The sequence below is a fragment of the Sapajus apella genome, unplaced genomic scaffold (assembly GCF_009761245.1).
Source record: "Sapajus apella isolate SASKATOON/1434 unplaced genomic scaffold, GSC_monkey_1.0 scaffold21, whole genome shotgun sequence".
Lineage (NCBI taxonomy): Eukaryota > Metazoa > Chordata > Mammalia > Primates > Cebidae > Sapajus > Sapajus apella.
Window position 1 is genome coordinate 27747651 of NW_022436961.1, and position 26757 is coordinate 27774407.

General features: G+C 45.2%; 1 protein-coding gene across 1 annotated transcript in view; it reads left to right on the top strand.

Moving 5' to 3' along the window:
• Window positions 1-7717: 7717 nt before the first annotated feature.
• DOCK5 (dedicator of cytokinesis 5) overlaps window positions 7718-26757 on the top strand; it is a 219585-nt gene continuing 200545 nt past the window's right edge. Inside the window, exon 1 of the mRNA XM_032288556.1 lies at window positions 7718-7952. Within this exon, the coding sequence (XP_032144447.1) occupies window positions 7910-7952 (43 nt within the window). The 5' untranslated portion in view covers window positions 7718-7909. The remainder of the gene's footprint in view (window positions 7953-26757) is intronic.

Here is a 26757-nt window from a genome sequence, read left to right on the forward strand (position 1 = left end):
AGAGTCAACCTCCCTAGGCTCAAGTGATCCTCTCACCTCAGCCGTCAACCTCCTAGTGTGGTTAGACATGTGTGTGCCAACACACGTCTAATTTTTGTATTTTTTGTAGTGATGGGATTCCCTCATGTGGCCGAGGCTGGTCTCGAACTCCTAGACTTAAGCAATCCGCCCACCTCCGCCACTCAAACTACTGGAATTCCAGGCGTGAGACACTGCACCTGGCCAGAATAATATTTCATGGGCATAAAAACTACATGAAATTTGCATTTCATATCTGCTGTTAAAAGAAAATCCTTAGCCAAATTAAATTTAACAGTGTAATTGAGCAAAGAATGACTTGCAAATCAGGCGGCCTCCTAAGCCAAGGTAGGCTCAGCAACTCCACTGCAGCCACATGGTGAAGACCATTTTAACAAAAAAAGGAAAGTGATGTGCAGAAAACAGAAGTGAGGCACAAAAACAGGCAGACTGGCTACAGCTTGGCATCTTGGCATTTACCTGATTTGAACACAGTTTGAACAGTCTGCCCCCTTTGATTGGCCCAAACTCAGTGACTGGCACAGGAATAGGTTTCAGTCTGTTTGCACTGCCATTGAGGTTACAGTTCACTATGTACAGAGAAACCTTTAGGCTGAACTTCAAATACATAAGGAGGCAGGTTTAGGCTAAACTTGATCTAACACAACGAATGAAGTTTTACTGTTCACAACCACACTCAATTCATTGTACATATTGCTTGCAGAGGCTTTCCTGCTACAGCTGCAGAGTTGGGTGGTTCCAACAAGACCATATGGCCTGCAAAGCCCAAAAAATATACATAGTGGGTCCTTTATGGTAAAAGTTTGCAGACCTCTGCTTTAGAGCATGGACCCTGGAGTCAGGCTCTCTGGGTCTGCATTTTGTTTTGCCACTAATTAATTATGTAGGTAATTTCTTAACATCCCCTAAGCCACATTTGTGAGGTGGGAATCACCAAAGAGTTATATTTACCTCATTAGGTTGTATGGGGATTAAACCAGATGACTTAGAGCCAGTACTTGTTAATTCGTACACAGTTATTATTGTAACTTTACAGTTGGTGGCTGTGAAAAATAAAATTGTTCTGGTATTAAATGCAAATTCTGGATTAAATGCTTATTTTCTTTCCTTCTTTCTTTTTGAGATGGAGCCTCACTCCGTTGCTCAGGCTAGAGGGCAGTGTGCAATCTTGGCTCACTGCAACCTCTGCCTCCCAGGTTCCAGCTATCCTCCTGCCCCAGCCTCCTGAGTAGCTGGGACTACAGACGTGCACCACCACGCCTGGCTTATTTCTCTATTTTTAGTAAAGATGGGGTTTCTCCATGTTGGCCAGGCTGGTCTCAAACTCCTGACCTCCAATGATCCACCCACCTCGGCCTCCCAAAGTGCTGGGAATACAGGCGTAAGCCACTGCACCTGGCCTAAATGCTTGTTTTCTTAACTGACCACAAATAGGAGGAAAAATCTGCTGAATATGATGGCTGTCTAAACGAGACAGTCACAGTGTCTGTGTGACCAAGGAACTGAGGAATGAAACTTTATTCTTGTCACCAAAAAATGGTCAGATTTAGGCAAATAACTTCCTGCTCTTGCTACATAGCCCAGAGACTTTGGCAATCAAGTCTATTTCTTTGTTTTGAAGAAGGTTGAAAAAAAATTTTCATTTATTCAGGTTCTTCTACGGTCATTTTCCCTGTACCTCTATGACTTCCTATAGTTATAATCATTTTCTGGCATAGACATCAAATTATTTTCATTTAATCTTACATTATACATTTTCCATGTTTCTTCCCAGTTTTTATCATCTCCCTTTTTTGGCAGGGCAGGAAGGGCAGGCAGGAACAGAGTCGTATTCTGTCACCTAGGCTGGAGTGCAGGGGTGTCACTTCAGCTCACTGCAACCTCCCCCTCCTGGGCTCAAGCGATCCTCCCAACTCAGCCTCCTGAGTAGCTGGTACTACAGGCACACACCACCACACTCTGATAATTTTTGTATTTTTTGTAGACATGAGTTCACCATGTTGACCAGCCAGGTCTCGAACTGGGCTCAAGTGATCTGCCCGCCTTGACCTCCCAAAGTGTTGAGATTACAGGCGTGAGGCACTGCACCCAGCCCATCATCTCTTATTTTAAACAGTTTTATAGTAAATGAACATAGTTTTTTTTTTTAATCATGAAATTTATTTCATGTAAATATGAATCTAGTTTTCAAAGAACTAATGACCTCTCCCAAAAGTGGCCTCAGCTTATTTCTACAAAGCAAAGAACATTCCAGAAACAAAACTAGAAAAAATAATTTTGCCATGTTCATGCAAAAGGTAAATCGTAAGTATAAATCCCCTTGTGACAGGGATGAAGCGATAATAGCATTCTAGCCCTGAACATCATCTTCCCATCCATCAAAGAAGCCAGACCCCCACAGCCACATGGCAGAGCCATGTGCAGACCCAGAGATACTCACCACCTAAGTCACTGCAGAGTGGAGAGTGAATAATGATGCTGGAATCCCTGGGGCCTATGAAAAGCTACTTCTACAACTAGAGTGATTGATTGTTTCCTTTGTCCTGCTAAGGACATGGGTCCCTAAATTACAATGTATCACTTACTCCTGGCTTACTTAGAACCATCCTTAGAAGCCTGCAAAACACTGCTTAGACCAATCACACTATTTTTATTATCATTTTTTTGGTAGTTCCAGTAGCCACCCACCCATATGGGATCAAAGAATGATCTTCCTCTATCTAGAGAGAGAGAGAGAGAGAGAGAGAGAGAGAGAGAGAAAACAAAAACAAAAAACCACTTTAAAAGAATCCACATCTCACAGAGAAGCCATCAGATCAGCCTGATTTGCCAAAATAGACTTGGTAATCAACAGGGCAGGTGAGGCCTTTGCCAGTTCTCTTCACATCTTGTCTCTAAGGCATTGTAAGGGATAGTCCCAATACTCATGTCAAACTAATCCTCAAAGTCACTTATCCTCATTTCTTTCTCCATGGCTCCTTTAAGCAGAGCCTGCAGGTGTCCGTGTGCATAAGTGTGTTTGTATTTGCAGGGATTTTGGAGTCTGAAGATCTCTGGTTGTGGAATATGCTTAATGTTTCTTCTAAAAAGATATCAGAGGGAAAAGAAAAGGATATTTCTGGGCATCATGCTGTCATTCCAACTACAGCTAGTACTCGACTTACGACCACGATTGGTTCTGACAGACTGGTCGTAACACGATTTGGTCGTAAGTTGAGTAGGCTATATGCACGCGGAGATGGTAGTGCTGCCGGAAGCTGGTCTGCACTGTCGTACGCCCAGCTGGGCAACGTTTGCGCTGCCAGACGCGGAGCAGTCGTGGCTAGCGATTGTGGTCGTAAAGTCGAATGGTCGTAAGTTGCATAGGTCATAAGTCGATCAATACCTGTACCTGTCTGGTTGACTCGCTAATTTTAAGCCTCATTCTAATAAAAGACTTTGAACAGCTCTGCTTTTATGATTTGAAAGGACATTCAAACTGGCATTTAGCCATCTGATATAGCAAAGTGAGTGGATTTCAGTTTTCAGAAGGAAAGGATATACATACTGAAAGCTGTAATTAAAATTTTCCATTTTCCTCCAACTGTCTTGAAGCAATTGTTGGCAAATTTGAAATCTCCAGTGCCCCCAATCAAACTTCAAGTATTGGAAAAAGAAGACTTTAGTGCAAGCGTGGGATGAGGCAGTTGAAATCGTTTTGGCAGAAACCAGTTCCGCTGGATAAGAGCATGAACATTCTGATTTATATTAAATTTGAAATATACCTGCGGTCAGAGAGCAGAGGTCATCCACTTTCCCTGAGCACAGATAACCCATATACCTTTTAGAAGCTCCGAATCCACAACAGGCAGGTCATATAATCCACTGGAGAGTGCTTTATCTCTTAAGGGTCACATGGAGAAGTTGCTGAGGAAGGCGTGAAGAAGTGGATCCTAAAGAAATATTGAAAGGAAAACTTCGATCCAGAGCAACTGGGACAGGAAAGGGTAAAGACAAAGCAGATATCAATGGTGACCAAGACAATGGCAACTCTACTCATTAGCTGTCCAAGCCCCAAATCTTAGCGTCATTCTTTTTGTTTTTAAGGAATATTTTTTTTAGAGGCAGGGTCTTGCTACGTTGTCCAAGCTGAAATATAGTGGCAATTCACAGGTGTCATCCCATTATTGATCAGAAGGGGAGCTCAAGAGGGGGTGCCACCTGGAGCTCAAGGTAATTCAAATGTGAAGTCTTGGCTACGGGATCTTTGTCAAGAAAACACAGTCAGTGACAGAGAAAAGACAAGGATGGCTGGGTGCGTGGCTCTTGCCTGTAATCCCAGCACTCTGGGAGGCCTAGGTGGGCGGATCACAAGTTCAGGAGTTCCAGGCCAGCCTGGCCAACATAAAGAAATCCTGTCTCTACTAAAATTACAAAAATTAGCCAGGTGTGGTGGTGTGTGCCTGTACTCCCAGCTACTTAGGAGGCTGAGGCAGGAGAATCACTTGAACCTGGGAGGCAGAGGTTGCAGTGAGTCAAGACTGCACCATTTTACTACAGCCTGAGCAACAGAGCAAGACTCCATCTCAAAAAAAAAAAAAAAAAAAAAAAGAAAGAAAGAAAGAAGGAAAGAAAAGACAAGGATGCATCCTGTCCCTTTCTACCCAGGGATGCTCTCTAGGCTGCTGGCCAGTTGAAATAGGGAGGTTTTTGGGTAGACATTTCCCCTGGATGGGAAGGCCTAAATTTCTTCAGCTAAGGAGGAGAAATGGAGTTTCCGGATATAGGGCTTCTAAATTAGGGCTTTCCAAATAATTGACCCACTCCAATTTTGACCTGGATCTGTTCACCCCTCCTTAGGCAACCTGGGACCTTAGGGACCTGCTCCCAGGATGTCACCATATTGATGTGAAAATTAGTGCACACACCTGATTGGCATAGCTCACTGCAGCCTGGAACTCCTGGACTCAAGCAGCCCTCTTGCCTCAGCCTCCTGAGCAGCTGGGATGACAGGCACCTGCCACCTAGCTGGCTTAAGAGTCATCCTTGACCCAGGTTGTATCTCACATTCAGGGGCAAAAACCAAGGTGTGTGGGGCCTGAAGTGTGTACAATAGGGGTAGGGCTCTTTAAAAAAATGTAAGTATATCTCTTTCTGGGGGAAAATTTCCAAAAAAAAAAAAAAAAAAGACTGAGACCGTTAGAATTCTCACAGTGGTAAATCCCCCTGCTGTTCACGTGGCCCTTCTGTTGGTTTTTTTCCTGCAGTGATGCAGTCATAGCTCATTGCTAGCCTCGACCTCCTGGGCTCAAGCAATTCTCCCACCTCAGTCTCCTGAGTAGATAGGACCACAGGCACAGCCACCATGCCCAACATATATATATATATAGCAGAGGGGGGTCTCACTATGTTGCCCAGGCTGATTTCGAACTGCTGACCTTAAGTGATCCTCCCACCTCAGCCTCCCCCAAATGCTGGGATTACAGGTGTGAGCCACCAATCTGGCCAGGTTCTAGTTTCACACGTGTCAAGAACCCAACTACTTTTTCCCCTCCACCCCTATCCTCCTGGACCCAACTACCTTCATATCTTGACTGAATGACTGAAACCATGGGGACTTCCCTTGCCCCTTTACAATGGAATCATACCACAGCAGGCAAGTTCAACATGTCCCAGCTTGGCTCCAAGCCCGCCGAACCTCTCTTGTAGTGGTAATATACAAAGTCCATATGCCTGCCAGGGTTGTTGTATCTGGCACCCCCCTGCCTCTTACACCGAGTGTCCTCTCACCTGTTACTCTGCTATCACCACCCAGAATTCCTTGCTAATGTGGGAACCTGCCAAACCTGCTTGGTGTCCTTTGCATTTGCTGTTCCTTTTCTCCAGAATCCTTTCCCCTGGAATCTTTACTTCCTTCAGGTCTACACCTCAACTTCAGCTTAGCAGAGCTGCATTCCCAGACCACTCCATCTAAACAGCAGCACCCTGAACGTCCTATCCTCCCTGCTTCCCATGTTCCTCTAAGGCTTAGAGGAACTGTACGTTTTACTGTACGTACTGTTTACTGTTTACTGTACGTTTCTTTATTGTCTTACTCTCCCCGTCTAGATTGGAAGCTTTGTGAAGGGAGATATTTGACTGTACTCACCGCTGCACCCCGTTCTTAGAGCAATGCCTGGCACTTAATGCGTAGGCACCTAATATTTGCGGAAAGAAGGAAAAAGAAATGACCTAACCTGGGAAATTAGAATCATGATATACTGATGGAGGAAGAGAAATTATTTTAGGGAAGATGTTGGAATTATTTCCGGGTGTCACAGGAATTTTTTAAATTATCGTTAACCATCGTGAATAAATACCTATTGGTTGATGAAGAAGAAAAGCCAGCTCTAGTAGTTAAGCACCGTGAGTAGGACTTAAAAAAAAAAATTCAGATCTGGTTTTGCAAAAAACCACCAAAGTTAAAATGCACTAACTGTGCAGTGAAACTTTACTATTTTGTATATTTTTACTACGTTTTTCTTCCTTTCTTGCATGTTCTAAAAACGCATGAAAACCTTCACAGACTACAAGGAGGATATAATTTCCCTCTGGAGGCATCTTCTTCGACGACGAACGTAATTAAGCTGGTCACTGACTCCGGTTGCAAAGTTACTTCTAAACAAGGTAGCGGCAAAAACCCTGGATTTTCATTCTCCAGGAGAGAGTGAATTCCTAGAGGGGAGCTCCAGAGAGGGCGCCACCTGGAGCCCAAGGCAGTTCAAATCCGCAGCCCCAGCCTTGGGATCTTCGTCAGGAAAACGCAGTCGGTGACGGAAAACAGACGGCGATGCGCCCCGTCTCCTTCTCGGCGGGGATGCTCTCTGGGCTGCTGGCTGGTTGGGAGAGGGAGGTGTCGGGGTGGACTTTCCCCCTGGGCATGAGGGTCTAAGTTTCTTCAGCCTGGGGTTGAGGGGGTGGTCCCGGAGTTTGTTGATACAGGGCTTCCAAATTAGGGCTTTCTAAACAACTTCCCTGCAGAGGATCCCCTAGGAAACGGTCCGATACTTCTGAGGAGAACGCCTCCCTCGCACTCGCGCTCTGGCTGACACACGTTCTGCTTCCCAGGCTCTAAACGGTGGTCCCGGGAGATCCAGTCCGCTCCGAGTCTGGCTTCCGGAGCTCGCGGCGCGGGTTCAAGCTCCAGGGGGCGAAGGCAACGGTCAACTGCTCATTCATTCAACAAATATTTATTGCGCGCCCGCTGAGTACCAGGCACCGGCAGTGCCCCGGGGCAAGAAGCCGTTCTGGCTGATCCTTTCCGCTCCCCAAGGGCCCCGCGCACGCCGTGGGAGCGCAGCCCGCACTCCTCGCCGCCCGGCCCGCCTGGGTGTGCCCGGTGCCTCCAGAGCAGCCCTCTGTCAGGAGCCTGACCCCTGGGACCCCGTCTCCGGGTAACAGCCGGGTGGGGAGGACGGGCGAAAGGCAACGCACCGCCAGAGTCAGAGCCCCGCCGGCCGGAGAAGCCGCTCCTGGGAAGCGCGCGAGGCGGAGCCGCCGTCGGCCCCCGCCCGGCAGAGCGCAGAGAGCGGCGCAGGCGGGAGAGGCCGGGCGCCCGCGGCTCGGAGGCGGCCCCGGCTGGCTGAGGGCGCGGCCGACGGGAGGGGCCGGGGCGGCGCCGGGAGGGGCGCGCACGGCTGCGCGGCCGCCCGGCCCAGCAGGTGACCGCGGGCGGCGCGGCGGGGAGGCGGCCCGCGGAGTCTAGCGAAGTTTGGCGGAACATGGCGGAAGCGCCCGGGGCACGCAGGGGCGCGGCGCCGCGGCGGCCGGAGCCCGAGGAGCTGTAGCCGCCTCAGTCGCTGCTGCTGCCGCCGCAGTCGCCGCTCCACCGCCGCGGGGCGAGGTCGCCGCCATGGCCCGCTGGATCCCGACCAAGAGGCAGAAGTACGGGGTTGGTGAGTGCGCGCCCCACCTCGTTCAGGCCCGGCCCACCCGGCCAAGTTCGCGGGCAGCGGCCCTGCCAGGCTTGCGGAGAGTCCGGCGGAGGACCCCGGCCGGGGCTCGACCCCGCTGACCTGCCCGCTGCGCAGCTCTGGGAGCCAGGGGCGGTCGGAGCCCTCTCCCGGGAGCGCAGCCGGGCAAGTCGCCCAGGGTGTGGGGACTCGGAGTGGTTCCAAGTGCCGCTGAGCTTCGGGACCGTAATCCCGCGCCTGCATCCCAAGCTCCGGCACTTCACACCCGAGAAACGTTGAGGTGTGAGGGGGGCGCGCCTGCTGCTCATTTGGGGCAGCAGCCCTGTGGCTTGCTCCCGTTCGCCCAACGCGAGTTTCACCATGGAGTAGGTGACCAGCCCGGGTTGGCACATGGACAGGCGCACATGGTCCCAGTGCTTTCTGGCCTCCCTTTTCGTAGGTTCATCTCAGACGCCCCTAAGTGAGGAGTTGGGGGTAGAAAGCCGCCCTCCCCTCTTTCCTCCAGGGACTGGGATCTTGATGACAGTTGTGAACTGGATGGAAACTAGAGTCGCGACGTGGAGGTGATGGAAGGGACAGGAAGCTGTGGCACGGGAAGGGGGTGGCTGGCCCCTGGGGCTGTTTGTGCGCACTCATCCCTTAACGGAGCCTGTCTGGAGAGGGTGTAAGGCTGCCTTCCGGATCCTGAGTTTCATCCTGGAGAAGAGAAAAGGACATTTTATTAAGGAAACGGTGCCAGGCCCTGTGCTGGGTGGGCACTTGGCATTCAAAACAGCGGTGCTGGAGAGCCCCGGGCTTGTGCGCAGGGGTTGCTGGTGGTGGTGCTTTGGATCCCTAACAATGGATGTGCAGGGGCTTTGACCCAGGTGGAAAGTCAGGCTCCTTTAACTTTTTATCAAGGAGTGAGGTTGTCGAGGTCCGGTGGGAAGATTTCTGCCCTAAGCGGGGTGATTACAATGGCAGTTAGACTGGGGTGATTCGTTACCATAAACTCGGCTGAGTGTGTTGAGAATTTTATCACTTCCTCTCAGGTCCATTCATCTGGCCTGTTTGTAATTTAATCTTTGACTTTACTTCCTTACTGAGGTCCTGTTTTTCCTCACCTCACTGGTTAATGAAGTGGAGTCTCAATTAAGAGATACTTAACGTGTCTAGGGGCTTTTCAACTCTATAGCTAGGAGTCAGGGCTTTTTGGTTTTGTTTTGTTTTTTAACAGTCTCATATTTGCTATGTTTTTTTAGATTGTGATCCGTTATATATTTATTATTATTCTTTGTTTTCCCTGAATTCAAAAAACATTTTCTTTTTTGCTCTTAGGTTACTTTTAGAATCTTAGTCTCTCCCATAGTTGCACCTCGGAAATGGGTAGAGATGTTGCTTCAGCCTCAGGGTTCTTTTTTTTGTTGTTTGTTTGTTTGTTTGGTTTTGAGGCTAAGAGTCTCGCTCTGTCGCCCAGACTGAAGAGCAGTGGCGCAATCTCGGCTCACTGCAACCGCCGCCTCTGCGTTCAAGCGATTCTCCTGTCTCAGCCTCCCAAGTAGCTGGGATTACAGGCTTGCATCACCACACCTGGGTAATTTTTGTATTTTTAGTAAAAACAGGTTTTGCCATGTTGATCAGGCTGGTCTCAAAACTACTGACCTCAGATGATCTGCCCGCCTTGGCCTCCCAAAAGTGCTGAAGCTACAGGCATGAGCCAACTCACCTGGCCCCTAGGAGAAAGCATGTTTAACAGTGCCTAATGGCTACAGAAATGTTATCAACTCTAATTTTAACAGGATTAAAAGTTCTTTGCAAAACTATTGAGTTGAGCGTAATTAATGCAAACATGTTTAAAAAATGTGGTTTTTCTTGCCATAGACCAAGGAACAAGTATACTATGTTTTTAATTTTTTGTTTTTATGTTCTGGAGTCAGTTTACTGTGTCACTTATCAGTCAAGAAAAATATTTGGGCAAGGTGCAGTGACTCATGTCTGTAATCCCAACAATTTGAGTGGGAGAGGCAGGAGGATTCCTTGAGCCCAAGGGTTCAAGACCAGCATGGCAACTTAGCAAAACTCCCGTCTTTACAATAAATATGAAAAAAATGTAGCTGGGCATGATTACCTGTGCCTGTGGTTCTAGCTACTGAGGAGGCTGAAGTGGGAGGATCGCTTGAGCCTGGGAGGTTGAGGGTGCAGTAAGCCACCATCACGACATTGCACTCCAGCCTGGGTGATATTATGAGACCCTATCACAAAAATATATAATTTTATACATATAATTACATAATATAATATATATATATATACATAATTATATATATTATATACATGTACCACCATATATAATATATATTATCTATGTGTATAAAATGTATATACACATGTATTTTATACACACACATATGTGGAAATGTGTGTGTATATACAATGTGTGTGTGGGAGGAAGGTGAAATATTTGGATTGCATTTTTAGGGCCTAGGTGTTAGGCAAAGTGTCCCAGGATATAATGCGGAACACTTATTTCACCAGGCATAGATTCTGGTTGCTCTGGGTTTGACAAAAGGACCCACAGTGAGGATAAATTAACTGAAGAGAGAAATCCCTGTTGCTTATTCCTAAAACTGACTGTTGTTTATATCACCTCCTTGCTTACATTTATGTCACCTCCCTGCTTGGAAGGCTCTCATGGTCAATAGGATAAAGTCTGAACCTAACTTCCAAGGTTCCTCTAATCTGGTTCAACCTGTCTTCATCAGCATTATCTCTCAAGGCTTCTTTTGCTAATTCTCCAGTGCAGACTAGCCGCCCTTCCCACTGTTGTGCAATCTACCCTGTAGAGTCCCTCCTTCGGGACTTTGCTCCCATTGAGCTTGTCCCTGCCAGGAGTGCCCTCCCAAGTCTGCCTAGCACAGCTTACCTCTCCTTGAGGGTGCAAATCCATTCCTACTCCCTCCTTCAAATTTGCCATTTGTCAGAATGTCTCAAACCTTCAGGCCCCTTCCTTACAGCTCCTGGACTGTGCCATCCTTGGGTTTAGTGAATCAGACCATTATGGTTTTGTATCCCTAGCACTCAAGAGGTGTACCACGTATAAGTGGGTGCATTCAATCTGCTTGTCCTTGATGTTGGGGTGCCGATCTAAATCACACTGACTTAGCTTCTCTGGTGATTGAATGCAGTTGTTTCTTTTTGTTTGTTTTTGAGACAGAGTCTAACTCTGTCACTCAGGCTGGAGTGCAGCCTCACGATCTTGGCTCACTACAACATCCACCTCTTGGGTTCAAGTGATTCTCCTGCCACAGCCTCCCGAGTAACAGACTACAGGCATGCCACCATGCCTGGCTAATTTTTGTATTTTTGGTAGAGACAGGAGTTTCACCGTGTTAGCCAGGATGCTCTCAACCTCCTGACCTAGTGATCTGTGCACCTTGGCCTCCCAAAGTGCTGGGATTACAGCTGTGAACCACCGTGCCCGGCCGAGTGCTCTTCTTTTCTTTTTTCCCATTAGGCATAACATCTTAGTCCCCCCAATATGAGTTTAGTTTTGTTTGGTTAGATTGAGGAAGGGAGAGCGTCCACTGTGTCTTTATCTCTGCAAGTAAGAGAATGAGATATTCTGCTGAGAAAACAAGGAAGCATGGAGCAGACAGACTTGCTTAAATGTAATTGGGAAAATTGGCTTATTGGACTTTTCTAAGTGTCTGCTGGTCAGGTTTGGTTTCTGAGTGAAGGAACCATAGGCTAGTCATTTGGAAGCATTTGGATGACTCAGAGCTAGCTATGACTTCGCCTGTTGTGCTCTAAGAGGAGTGTGCCTCTGCAGAGCTGCTCTGTGTGAGGATAGAGTGTTGGACTCAGTTTGAATGGTGCCTGCTGAAGCTGGCAGTCACTCCTGTCATATTTTATCTTGGTGCCTCTATTGGCTGTTCCTGACATATCCTAGACGTTTCTACAGGGACTAAAATGCAGCCTGTCTGGGCTTCCTTAGTTCTTCAACAGCATGTTGGCTCAGGGTTTAGCATTAAGTGGCCTCAGTGGTCTCTGTGTGTCATCAAGTGAGGTGACCCATCCATTAGATTCTTTAATTTGTGGTCCTCTAGTACCCCAGCATGAAGTGCTCAGTGGTAAGTGTTCTTTCCTGGAGACATGGAAAAATGTGCTTTTATTCCCCCCGTCTTTTTTCTTTCTTTCTTCTCTCTCTCTCTCTCTCTGTCTTTCTGTTTGAGCATATGAAGATATCAAACACTTTAAAGCAAACATTAGTGATAAATATCCAGGATAGTCTTCTAATTATCAAAACATTTATTTTTAAGTTTGCTTTTACACAAGCCATTTATGTAAAGAGCTGCCTCAGATTAGGTTGACTATGGAGTCTGCAAAGATTTTTTTTTTCTTTCCTTTTTTGAGACAGGGTCTCACTCCATAGCCCAGACGGGGGCGCAGTACGATCATATAGCTCACTGCAGCCTCCCACCTCAGCCTTCCAAGTTGCTGCAACTGCAGGTGTGCACCACCATGCCTGGCGTAAGATTTGATTTTTTGTTTCAGTTTTAAAACAATTTTTTTTAAAGATGAGGTCTCACTATGTTATCCAGGCTAGTCTGGAACTCCTGGCCTCAAGTGATCCTCCAGCCTTTAGCCTCCCAGTTGCTGGGATTACAGGGGTGAGCCATGAGCCTGGCTGATTTTTTTTTTTCTTTTCTTCTCTTTTCTTCTGAGACAGTGTCTCATTCTATAACCCAAGATAAAGTACAGTGGCACAATCGTGGCTCACTGCAGCCTCAACTTCCTGGGCTCAAGTGATCCTCCAGCCTCAGGCCCCTGAGCAGCTGAGACTGCAGGTGTGTGCCACTACACCCAGCTGATTTTTGTATTTTTTTGTAGAGACAGAGTTTCACCATGTTGCCCAGGCTGGTCTGGAACTCCTAGCCTCACACAGCCTTTTCTCCTCAGCCTTCCAAAGTGCTGGGATGACAGGCCGGAGCCCCCACACCTGGCCTGATTCTTTGAAAAGTAGCTCATTGTTGCATGTTGGGATTTGTGATCACATATATTTTAATGATGTAACAAAAGGTAGTTTTGGGAAATAGTAATAGTTGCTTTCACTGTTAGCTCTTCAGCTGTTTACTTGTTTAAAGCTCTTTAGTTGTTTCTAGGTATCTAATTTCACAGAGTAGATCTTTGAACGTTGGTTTAATACTGACTGCAGACTTATAGTTTTTATTTGTTTGTTTGTTTTTTGAGACAGACTCTCACTCTGTCACCCAGGCTGGAGTGCAGTAGCATGGTCTCAGCTCACTGCAACCTCCGCCTCCCGGGTTCAAGCGGTTATCCTGCCTCAGCCTCCCAAGTAGCTGGGATTACAGGCGCGCACCACCATGCCCAGCTAATTTTTGTATTTTTAGTAGAGATGGGGTTTCACCATGTTGGCCAGGCTGGTCTAGAACTCCTGATCGCAGATGATCCGCCCTCCTTGGCCTCCCAAAGTGCTGGGATTACAGGTGTGAGCCACTGTGCCCGACCCAGACACATGCTTTTTGTTAATGTCCTCAGGTATGTGGTTTCCCATCTGATTCTTCTCCACTGTGGACATCATATTCCATATACTGTAACTGGAGTGGTAGGACTGGGAGCGGTTTTAGGGAGTAAGCATCCTCTCCCTTTAAAGATAGGAACTTTGGTGCCTGCAGAGATTAAGTGAATTGCTTAACACCAAGGGCTCTTGTCTTTTTGGTCACAGGTATCCTTGGCAATTTGGGTAAGCCAGTTAACCCCTTTCTCAGAATGTTTGTCAATGCCTGAAGTATGATACAAAGTCCCAAGTCATTGTAGAAATAAAAAGTAAAAAAAAGACTCGAAAATGAAAACAGCTGTATTCAAGTACAGCTGTGAAGATGTTTTTCAAAGTTCATGATACTGCAATATATGTTCTTCTTTATTAATACATAAAGCACCAAGATCTAGTGACAGATAAATAACTACCATAATTTTGAATTAGTAATGAGCATACATGATGCTTCAAGATATCTGCAGTAACCATAATATGATATAAAAATCCCTATGAATTTTATTTTATTTTACTTTATTTTTGAGACGGAGTCTTGCACTGTCACTCAGGCCTGAGTGCAGTGGCGTGATCTTCGCTCACTGCAACCTCCACCTCCCCGACTCAAACTATTCTCCTGCCTCAGCCTCCCAAGTAGCTGGGATTACAGGCACGCGCCTGCATGCCCGGCTAATTTTTTATATTTTTAGTAGAGATGGGGTTTCACCATATTGGCCAGGCTGGTCTTGAAACCCCTGACCTTGTGATCTGCCAGCCTCGGCCTCCCAAAGTGCTGGGATTACAGGCATGAGCCACCGCACCCAACCTCTGTGATTTTTATTGGTGACAGTATCACGGGCACTACTAGTGCAACTGTGATTTATTGCTTACAGTCACAATTAAAGTAAGTGCTGGATGTCAGAAAATAGAGATGTAACTTTTTTTCCGATTCGAGTCCCAGGATCTTGATTTGACAGATTAAGTATCCTTGGCTGAGGATCACATAGCTAATTAGTTACCGCATCATCTGGGCAGCACAGTGATACTTGTTGACCCCCTCTTTACACATAACACTGTGCCAGATATTATACAATTATAATGACCTGAAGAAGGCCTGGCCTTAATGTGTTCATGTTTTGACAACATTGAGGCTAAGAACAAAAGGAAAAGATTAATATTCATTGAGAAATTTCCTTGTGAGGTACTGTTCAGAACCCTTTAATTTACTATGTTCCAGGGACATGTGGCGTCTTGGAGACACGTTCGGGGCAGGGAGGTCCATGAAATGGAAACTTTCTTTTTGCAATAATACTAAGACATTATTGGCCTGTTTACGTTCTCATTCTCTCATTACCGTCTTGTGGAGTTTTCCAGAGGCTTTGCAAAGTGTTATGTGGCCACAGATCGAATGCAGAGGCGGCTATAAAAATCTACCTGCCTATAGTGAAGTCAGACATTAAAGAAACGAGAATGCAGAGCGTCGCCTTGCTCGCCGTCAGCGAGGAACTTGTGCAGGAGTATTGGTTTTGAGGTTCCATATACATTTTAATGAGTAGGTGAATTTGCAAATATGGAGTCCATCAGCAATGAGGACCTACTGTATTTCCATAAAAAGATCATTGAAGCCAGGCGCGGTGGCTCATGCCTGTAATCCCAGCACTTTGGGAGGCTGAGGTGGAGTGGATTACCTAAGGTCAGGAATTCAAGATCAGCCTGGCCAACATGGTGAAACCCTGTTTCTACAAAAAATACAAGAAAAATTAGCCAGGCATGGCAGTGCATGCCTGTAACCACAGCTACTAGGGAAGCTGAGGCGGGAGAATCACTCGAGCCCAGGAGGTGGAGGTTGCAGTGAGCCAAGATCACGCCACTGCACTCCAGCCTGGGTGACAGAGTCAGACTCTGTCTCAAAAAAAAAAAAAAAAGAGAAAATTGAAAATGGAATCACTTCCATTCCCAGTGTGCCTTTGTTCTCAGATTGGATGCAGTTGACTTTATTTTTGGAAACCTTTTCTTTGCCAGACTTTTGATCCTGTTTCTCCATGGTTTTCCTCCCATATCACCACCCTCTCTCCTCCCATATCACCACCCTCTCTCCTCCCTGCCTTCCCTCTGCTTTGCCAGAACTTGGGGAGTCCTACCATAGCCTGGTGGCTTTTGTGTCTCCTTTATCTACCTGCTACCAGGCATCTCGTCCCCGGCCCCAGCTGTCATTCCCATCCATTTGCCGCAGCCTTCCACATTCCAACCCCAGACCCCTTCCCTGTGCTTCGGGATCGCATCCAGCTGCGCACTGGGCCTCTCCTAGTGGCTTTCGTTTTTCTTCTTTCTTTCTTTTATTGTATTTGGGCTCTGGGGTACGTGTGCACATCCTGCATCCTACAGGATTGTTGCTTAGGTGCGTACATGCCATGGTGTTTTGCTGTCTCCATCCCCCCGACCCTCCATCGCCTACATCAGGCATTTCTCCCGGTGTTATCTCTCCCCATCCTCCCCGCCCCGCCACTGTCCCCGACTCCCTTCCCCCCCACCCCTCCACCTAGCCCTGTGAGTGTTGTTCCCTTCCCTGTGCACAAGTGTTCTCATTGTTCATCACCCGCCTATGAGTGAAAACACGCGGTGTTTGGTTTTCTGTTCTTGTGTCAGTTTGCTGAGAATGATGGTTCCTAGCTTCATCCATGTCTCTACAAAGGACACAAACTCATCTTTCTTTATGGCTGCATAGTATTCCATGGTGTATATGTGCCACATTTTTTTTTGTCCAGTCTGTCATAGATGGGCATTTGCGTTGGTTCTAGGTCTTTGCTTTCATAAACAGCACTGCGATGAACATTCGGGAGCCCCAGTGGCTTTCTTAACAGGCAGTCCCTGCTTCCAGAACGAGAGTTTGGATGCTCTCTAACCCCAGACATGCACTTCCCCTGTTCTTTGCTCTCTGCCCAGTGTCCTATGCAGAACACTAAGAGTTATCCCACATTCCATCTGTCATCAAGTTCATTCTGTCCTTCCTCCAAAATACGTCCTGAGATTACCGCTCCTATGTTTCCATTTCAGTGCAAGCTTGCATTAGCTTCTGCAGGGCTACTGCAGTGATTTTTTTTTTTTTTTTGGTGACAGAGTCTTGCTCTGTTGTCCAGGCTGAAATATAGTGGGGCAATCTTGGCTCACTGCAACCTTCACCTCCTGAGTTCAAGTGATTCTTCTGCCTCAACCTCCCGAGTAGCTGGGATTAAAGGTGTACATCGCTCTACCCGACTAATTTTTGCATTTTTAGTAGATAGGGGGTTTCACCATGTTGGCCAGGCTGGTCTTGAACTCCTGACCTCAAGTGATCTGCCCACCTTGGCCTCCCAAACTGCTGGGATCACAGGCATGAGCCACCACACCCAGCTGCAATGGTCTTCTTACTAGATTCCTTACCACTTTTTTTTTAGATGAGGGTCTTGCTTTGTTGCCCAGTCTGGTCTTGAATTCCTGGCCTCAAGTGATTCTCTCTCCTTACCCTCACAAAGTGCTGGAATTCTAGGCATGAACCACCAAGCCCAGCCAAGAGGAACTTTCTAAAGGCAAGAACCTGACATTGCCACGCTCCTGCTTTCCCCCTGCAGTTGGGATGGCACTGAAGTTCCTGGTCATACCCTCTAGGCCCTGTGGGATCAGACGTGCTCCCTACCTCTTTCCCTCCCTGCCTTCCAGCCACATTAGCTTCATTTCTGGTTTTTGAACTTGACAAGCTCAGTTTGACTCAGGACCTTGGCACTTGCTCCTCCCTCTGGTGGAATGTTTCCCTAGAGCTTTAGATGTGCAGTTCTCTGGTTGTATTTAGGTCTTCCTCCAGACATTTCCTGCTTAGAGAGAGGCTTCTCTGAGAAGTACCCTAGCCGTATCATCCCACCTCCTTGTTGACACCTCAGAATGTCTAGCCCTTTTCCTTTATTTATTCATTAATGTTTACTGTCTGTCTCCCATACTAGAATGTAAAGTTATGAGGACACAAACTCTTTTTTGTTTATGGTTTTTTTTTGGTTTGTTTTTTTGAGACAGAGTCTCCCTCTGTTGCCCAGGCTGGAGTGCAGTGGCACAATCTCAGCTCACTGCAACCTCTGCCTCCTGGGTTCAAGTGATTCTCCTACTTCAGGCTCCCAAGTAGCTGGGACTACAGGCGTGTGCCACCATACCCGGCTAGTTTTTGTATTTTTTTTAGTAGAGACAAGGTTTCACCATATTGGTTTGGAACTCCTGACCTTGTGATCCCCTAGCCTCCGCCTCCCAAAGTGCTGGGATTACAGGCATGAGCCACTGCACCTGGCCACATAAACTCTTTCATCAGTGTGCCCCAGGCCCTGGATCATAGTAAGTGCTCAGTTAATATGTACTGTATGAATACATGAATGCTGACCCGTCATCTGTTTCAGTTTATCTTGCTTGCCATAGGCAGGATTTTGCCCACGCTTTGGAAAATACTGCTCTGTGTGTGCTTCCCATGAGAGAAACATCAAAGGCATAGAGAAAGGGACATTCGAGTATTAGAGAAAGTAGATTTAATAAGCTACAAATGCAAAAGATAAAGTGAGTCGTGTGGGGTGGGAGAGGACTTAGAATCCTAAATGTTGCATTATCAGATGGAAGAGATGGGATTTGCTTTTTTATTTTTTGATTATTACTTATGGAGGCTTTATGGAGGAAGGGACATTGCAAACTTGGCTACCTGGAAAGAAAATGCTTGTGCATGGTGGTCACGTGGTTTGGGAGTTTCTGAGTCATTGGTTTGGTGCTGTGCTGAGCACGTGAATTGGAGAGGAAAGAAGGTGCAGTCTCATGGAAGAAACAAGACATTTAGATTCATCTGTTATTTCCCCTTTCCAATACAAGGAGTTGAGATTCCTTACAAAAAGATCCTATGTGCTGTACACTCAATAATTAAAGAAAAGAATCTGAGAGATCACAAGTAATTTGGAGAAGAAGAAAAAGTAATTTAGACTACTGGCGAGGGGCTTTGAAGCCGTGGTTACTCAAACATTACTCTGTCTACATTTTTCTTGTGGCCATAGCTGCCATATAGCCATCATGTTAGCTGAAAATATAAATTAATTTGTGTTTTCTCCTCATCTAAATTTCAAGAGACAAATCAGTGGAGTTTGAGTGTAAGGAATCAAATATCATTGTACTTAATTTTACCATAAAGCAGTTTTTCTAACTTCTAGCTTATTTCCAGCAGTATTCAATGCAGTGACATTATAATTATAATTCAATGCACATAAAAGATTTTAGTACTTTCAAAAGAATGAAAAAAAAAGGAATGATCTAGTTCTTGGGGATGAGTTGTACCGGAATTGAACCATGTGTCTGTGGTCCAGGAATACATAGTTTGTTCTTCACTAAATATTTCAGCTGGGGGAGGTGGTGCATGCCTGTAATCCCAACACTTTAGGAGGCTAGGGATGGAGGATTGCTTGAGCCCAGGAGTTTGAAACCAGCCTGGGCAATATACTGAGACCATGTCTATTATTTTTTTTAAAAAAATCAGTAGAAGGAAAAATCGTTTTTTCCTTCTTCAAATAGGTAGAATCACCAAGAATATGCCTACTGTCTGTGTGGACATTACAGGATATAATAAGTCTTTTGGGAATCCTTTGACTGATTTATAATTACACCAGCATACCTCAGGAATAATGGAGTTTTTATTGTCAAGCTTAAAAAAAGTGTTTTTTGAGAAATTATTTTGAGGCAGAGATGTGGATGAGCATGTTAATTGTGTTTTTCCAAGTAACGTTTGGGCCATGTCCTCTCAGAGCCTGGGCTCACTCAAACGATTGTCTGAATGCTGGCAGCCACTTCCCAAGCAGGAGACAGAAGTGGGCTTTGTCTGTCACAATGCTCTGTGCCGTTGCAAAGCCACTGTTGTTCGAATGGGTTCACGGTCATTATCCACCTTTTCCCAAATTTGCCATTTGCTCTCACATTTCGAAAGCTGATTAAACTCTGTTACTGTCCTCCTCAGATGATAGTTGAACCCCAAAGATGCCCTCTCTCTAAGGATGGTGAGAATGTTTTTGTTTTTGTTTTTTTGAGATTGAGTCTTGCTCTGTCGCCAGGCTGGAGTACAGTGGCACAATCTTGGCCCTCTGCAGCTTTCCCCTCCTGGGTTTAAACGATTCTCCTGACTCACCTTCCCAGGTAGCTGGGACTACAGGTGCATGCCACAATGCCCAGCTAATTTTTGTAGTTTTAGTAGAGATAGGGTTTCACCACATTAGCCAGGATGGTCTCAATCTCCTGACCTTGTGATCCGCCCACCTTGGCCTCCCAGAGTGCTGGGATTACAGGCATGAGCCACCATGCCTGTGTCTTTGTCCTTTAAAACAGCTTGAGGGAAGGAAATCACAGTGGAGACTAATTCCTTCTTGAAAATAACTCCTTGCTGACTCAGCCAAGGTGCATTAGAATGCACCCTCCTGATGGGTTTGTTACCTGTATACTTTTAACAGGTTGCATCGTATTTGATGTATACTTTCTGTGAGCCTGGAACAATGTGGCTCTCATGACCCAATCTTCCCTGCCAGAGACCAGTTGTAAGACTAACTCATGGCTGGACATGGTGGCTCACACCTGTGATCCCAACACTTTGGGAGGCTGAGGTGGGTAGATTACCTGAGGTCAGGAGTTTGAGACCAGCCTGGCCAGCGTGGTGAAACCCCATCTTGACTAAAAATACAAAAATTAGCTAGACGTGGTAGTGTGTGCTCATAATCCCAGCTATGCAGGAGGCTGAGGCATGAAAAGCACTTGAACTCAGGAGGCAGAGGTTGCAGTGAGCTGAGATCGTGCCACTGCCACTGCACTCTAGCCTGGGCAACAGAGTGACACTCCATCTCAAACCAAAAAAAAACAACTAAGTCATAAATAAGACTCAGTTGTCAAAAATCTAACAGTTTTGTCCTCTTGTATGTAGAATCAGAAGCTACTAAGAGCTGGAGTTTGTAAGCATCACCTCTTGGCTAACACCCTTGTTTTATCAGAAGAAAAAAAGCCCCATAGGTATCAGATGACTTATCTGAAAGTCACACAGCTAGTAGCAAATTTTTGTTTCAACTTGTTGTTTTCTAGCTGCTCTCTTTCTCTTTATTTACAAGTCTGGAGAGAGCAGTTTGTTAATCAGATCTCCTTAAAGGTTCAGAGAGTAAACTCTCCCCTCTCCATCCAAAGGGGAAGATGCCTGTGTCTCCCTGGATTTGTTTCTAGGTGAAAGTTTTATTATAAGGAAGGTTCAGCTGTTAAATGTCTTCCCCTTTTTAAGAGTTCTGGGAAGGAAGTATATTTGGGGACGTTTGAGCCTGCAAAGTGGAAGTGACACTGTGGGTTCCACAGTTTGGCCACTGACTTCTCAAGTGGTTTCAGACCTTAGCACTGTGGTATGGACATGATATTAGTTGCAAAATTAATAAGTAATGTGGCATTATCACTACATCACAGGCATATTTGAGAATGAACATCATAAGGGGTGAAGAAAGGGGCACGTATTGCTGATAAAGGATTATAATCGTAACCTGAAAGTGAGAGAACATTCCTACTTTTTCAGACCTGTATTTTAAAGAAAACGTGAGGCCATGTTCAGAAGACTTAGGAAAAGTTTGAGTAAGCACCTTCTCCTTCAGCTTCCATTTCTGTTCTATTCTCTTTTTTTTTTTTTTTTTTTTTTTGAGTTGGAATCTCGCTCTGTCACCCAGGCTGGAGTGCAGTGGCACCATCTCCACTCACTGCAACCTCCGCCTCCCGTGTTCAAGCGATTCTCCTTAGGATCAGGCAAGCCTCCCAAGTAGCTGGGATTACAGGCATTTGCCACCACAGCCAGGTAATTTTTGTATTTTGTTAGAGATGGGGTTTCACCATATTGACCAAGCCGGTCTCGAACTGCTGACCTCACGTGATCCTCCTGCCTCAGCCTCCCAAAGTGTTGAGACTACAGGTGTGAGCCACCACGCGCAGCCGACTTCTGCTCTGTTCTCTTTGCTGGGGGCAGACAGCTTTACCATAAAGGAGTAGATAGAGCCTCTTCTCATGCAGAGACTACCACTGTCATTCTCCATCGGAAGACTCTTGAAATGGGGCAATATCTACCTACATGGAACAGAGGTGCTAGTGCTGGGCTTTGAGCTTCTTTCAGAGCAGAAATAGCAAGCTGCCCTTGTTGTTTACCATAAGCAGAGAAGGCCTGTCTATCCTATTGTGATGGCATGATTTGTTTTAGATTATGAATTTGCAATGGTTATATATACTTTCAGTCAGTGGATTCTGAAGCATTGTTACACATTTGAGGTCTTTTATAAAAGAATCTTAAGGGCTAAAAATGTTGGGAACTTTGGTGTAACTGCAATGATAATGTGCTGTATCGTACCATAATACTTTGGAGTTCATTGTGGCTTGAGAATTCCAGTTAAAATTGGTATAACCTCTATCACATATTGATTAAAATAGAAAATGTGCATACCCTTTGACTTAGCAATTCCATTTCTTGAAGTTTATCCTACAAATATACTACACATATGGGGAATAATACATGGACAAGGTTATTCATTACAGCATTATTTATACCAAAAACATGGACACTTATAAGTGTTGACTAATTGGGGATGGATTTAGTAATTTATAGCACATGCATACAATGGAAAACTATACAGCCATTAAAAAGAATCAGGCTTAGTGATGTACAAAGTGTTGACAAAGGCGACAGGGGCATGTAGTGGTTGAAGGATGATCTTTTCAAAAAATGGCACTGAGTCGTTATCAATACTGAACAAAATGTGTCAGGACCCCACTTAATACCATATTACCAATTGATTCTAGCTGTATGAAAGATAACACAGTGAAAGCTCTTTGGAGAAAACACCTTCAGGACCTTGAAATAGACCATCTATAATTTAATATATTTTGCTTTCTGCCATTCAGTTAATTCCTTATAACCTTCTCTTTGTTAATCAACAAAAACCAAATCCAAGATGTTCCTTCAATAAAGGGCAAAATAAAACATGCCTGTGCTGGTCTCATCTCTTTATGATCCTGATTTTGAAAACTCGTAGAATTATACTTATTAATTGTAGTGTTAATTTGTTGGTTGTTTAAGTATCTAAATGGCTATTTCATGGCGAATAAACCATTAGCCTCAGGCTTCATTTACTCTCTCTGTGTGAAGATAATAAAGTATGATGTAATTGTGTTACTTTGATAAGGTAATCCTTAGCTCCATGGTATATAAAACACTTGGTCTAGCATTACATAAAACAAAGTATTTCAGTAATGAGAACATTTAAATATAATTATTTGTATAGTCCAACAGTATCACTAATATTACATGCTTTTTAAAAAAATATGTCTGAGGCCGGGCTTGGTGGCCCAAGCCTGTAATCCCAGCACGTTGGAAGGCCAAGGTGGGCGGATCATAAGGTCAGGAGATCGAGACCATCCTGGCCAATATGGTGAAACCCTGTCTCTACTAAAAATACAAAAAAATTAGCCGGGCATGGTGGCACGCGCCTGTAGTCCTAGCTACTTGGGAGGCTGAGGCAGGAGAATTGCTTGAACCTGGGAGGTGGAGGTTGCAGTGAGACAAGATTGTGTCACTGTACTCCATTCTGGGTGGCAGAGTGAGCCTCTGTCTCAAAAAAATATGTGTGTGTGTGTGTGTGTGTGTGTTACCGAAGGAGAGTGGGATACAGATGTTGACTTGTTCAGGGCAACAGGTTAAGCTAACATGAGAACACTGGATACTAATTTTACTCCTGCAGGCTGTGGAGCCAGGCAGCCAAACCATGCTTGAAATCAGAATCGTCAAGTAGATGCAAGAGCCATCGGCTGCAGAGTGTAGTTTTGGAGAGTAGTTGCTTGTGGCTGGGATTTTTGAAGTGCAGGTCTCCTAAGTTTTATTACTCTTTGCCTTGTGAAGTCATAGAAGGCTGTAAGCCAAGTAAAAAGGTAAGAATAAGATTAGCACACTTCCTGGTACAGTGGGCAGTACCTGATCGCTATCTGAAAGTTTGCTCAGTGGCAGCCTCCCTGACAGTAACCTTGCTGGCAGTCAGGTGGCTTTGTTTGCAGAGCAGGGCTGATTACCAAGCAGTTAATATTTGTTGGCTCAGAACCTATCCTCAAAGTTCAGAATAGATTTGAGTATATTTTTAATTTAGAGCCTTATGACCAGAAATGGTCTTATCGTGCAAGAATCTTTCATCTTCCTGGAAGAAAAATATATATGTATTTCTTTTTGAGACAGAGTCTTACTCTGTCATTCAGGCGGGAGTGCAGTGGTACCATATCAGCTCACTGCAACCACCTGCCTCCCAGGTTCAAGTGATTCTCATTCCTCAGCCTTGCTAGTAGCTGGGATTACAGGTATGTGCAACCACCCCCAGCTAATTTTTGTGTTTTTAGAAGAGGTGGGGTTTTACCATGTTGGCCAGGCTGGTCTTGAATTCCTGGCCTCAAGCAATCCATCCACGTTGGCCTCCCAAAGTGTTGGCATTGCAGGTGTGAGCCACTGTGCCTGCCCCTGGAAAATATTTGAATTCCCTGGGATCTCTGGGTGATGGGACTGTTGCTTTCTGATCCTGTGCTTTTGGGGTGATACCTACTCACTGGCTTAAAACAGCCTGGGATCCTAGGAGGAATGAATGAATGAATGAATGCACACACAACAAACTAACATGAATGTTCTGAGTCACGCCACGTTGAGTGTGAATCCCCATTCACTGCAGCTAACTTACCTCACTGCTCTGAGGAAGCCCATCTTCACTGAGCACCTTCTATGTTCCAGGGACTCGCTGAGCTGGATGGTGGTGAGGATCACACAGTAGTCCCCCCTTATCCTGAAGGCATGCCTGAAACTGTGGATAATGTGTGTGTGAATTATACGATGCCTCTTGTATACAAATACATCTAGGATAAGGCTGAGTTTCTATATTAGGCACAGTAAGAAGTTATCAACAGTAACTAACAATAAAAAAGAACGATCAAAACAATATGCCAATATTACCACTCTTGCATTTTGGGGTCATGATTAAGTAAAATAAGGGTGACCTGAACATCGCTGCAATACCCCGGCAGTTTTTTTTGGAATTTTTTATTTAATATTTTTAGACGTTGGGTACCTGAAACCATGTGACATGGGGGACACTGGGAGATGACTGTGTAAGACAGAGTCTATAGAAACACACATAGAAGCAGGAGGCAGGGCTTCATAATGCTGCTTTCCTTTTCTTTGGCTTGATAAGAGTGCTACCAAATACATCTCCATTGTTATGAATTCATGGACATGTGACCTGTAGCTCTTGGTCAGCTATTCCTTATCTTACCAATCAGATTATCATAGAATCGGAGGACAGGAATCCATTGAGGACAGAATCCTGAGTGACTATCTTATGTGCCTGAAAGCCTGCCTCAGATCCAAGAAGACTAATGTCTTCTTGAATTAAAGAGTTGCTTGCATATAGAGTATCCTGGCATCACTTTTCAGGAGATCCTTACATGGCTTGGCAGAGGGTAGCATCCAGTTTCTCTTTGGCAGAATTAGAGTTGCTGCTGAAGATTATTTTCAAATTGTTTGATAGCTTCAGGGAGGTCCTCTGGTGAGCTCACAAATTCAGAACTGGTTTGAGGCTACAGAAGAATTTTTTTCATGTTTGACCTGTGATCTAAGCCAGGAGCCTTGGAAATTTTGAATCTGTCATATATTTCCTTTCGTGAATGAGAAATGGGTATATGTGCTCAGCTCTGATTTTGACAACATGACTTATTTCAAAAACAAATACTCACTCTGTAAAGCAAACCCTGTATCCCTCTCCTCTGGTGGCATTTGATTCAGATACAATGTGGTGACATGGGGATAGATTTTAGACCAGGAAAAGAGAGAGCCTCTCAGGTGTGCCTCCGCCTCCTGGGTTCAGGCAATTCTCCTGCCTCAGCCTCCTGAGTAGCTGGGATTACAGGCATGCGCCACCATGCCCAGCTAATTTTTTTGTATTTTTAGTAGAGACGGGCTTTCACCATGTTGACCAGGATGGTCTCCATCTTTTGACCTCGTGATCCACCTGCCTCAGCTTCCCAAAGTGCTGGGATTGCAGGTGTGAGCCACTGCGCCCGGCCCAAAAGACTCATTTTTAAAGATCTGATTGGAGTCTGTCAGGGAGGTTGTATGGACATACTGATTTTTACTTTTATTTGCTTCCCGCCCTCTTTACTTTTGGTTTAATTTCTTTTAGGGTCCAAGGTACAAAATTCCATGTTGGGGAGACATTAGCTAACAGTTGTAAAACCTTAGAAAAGTACAGCATCTCAGTGGTCCTGTCTTCCTAAAATTGCTCCTATAAAAAAAAAATACAGATGGAGGAAATAGAAATATCTAAAATCAAACATATGTTCATTCGTCTTAGATATCTTTATCTTCTTGCATTTATCAGCAGCCTTGAGTGACAGGGTTTTATACTTTTGGAAGATTAGAGGGTTGGTTTGTTTTTCCTGCAGAAATAGTTACTTACAGCATGTCTGTTTGTCTGCCTCAGTTCTTAGAATTCTTTGCCAATTATTTTAATAGCATGGATTTCGATGAAGCTTCAGGAATTACCGACTTCATAGAAGTCACTTCTTTTAGGGGCATTTAGGTTTTTGGAGGATAGCACATGGAGTGAAACTAACAGAGAAGTATTGATACCAGGATTAGGAAGTTGGGTTTGTATTTCAGTCTCTGTTACAGTGGCAACCAAGTGGTTTGACTCTCTTTAGCTTAGTATTTGCATCTGCAAAGCAGAGATAATATTTTCTTTTACCTCCAGATTCTTAGAGTGCCATGAATTTTCAGTTGTTGAAAATTTCTGCAAATGAATTAAGCAGTGCCTGTAAGGCCACATTGATGGACTAAAAACTGCTAAGATCTAAAGTTGACATGCCATTGAATTTTCTGGCTGAAGACTGACTCAGGAGACTTTGTCTACAGAAGCTTTGGTGCAAAGAACCCCATTTCTTTATGGCCAGATTTTCTTCCCATGCCAATGGTAAGCCAGTAGTTTTCCTGCTGACTTCTTGGTGGCTTTCATATACTCTTCAGACTGGCTAAGTCATACATAATAGGAAGAACTAATTTTCTCCACCTGAGGCTGAACTTGTGATCTTTTTCATCTCGTTTCCAGTTCTCAGATTTCCCCAGATCTCTCAGTTGTCTTTCCCAAAGTATTTAAAGGGAGACTAGTTTTAACAGGGTGCTATGGACTG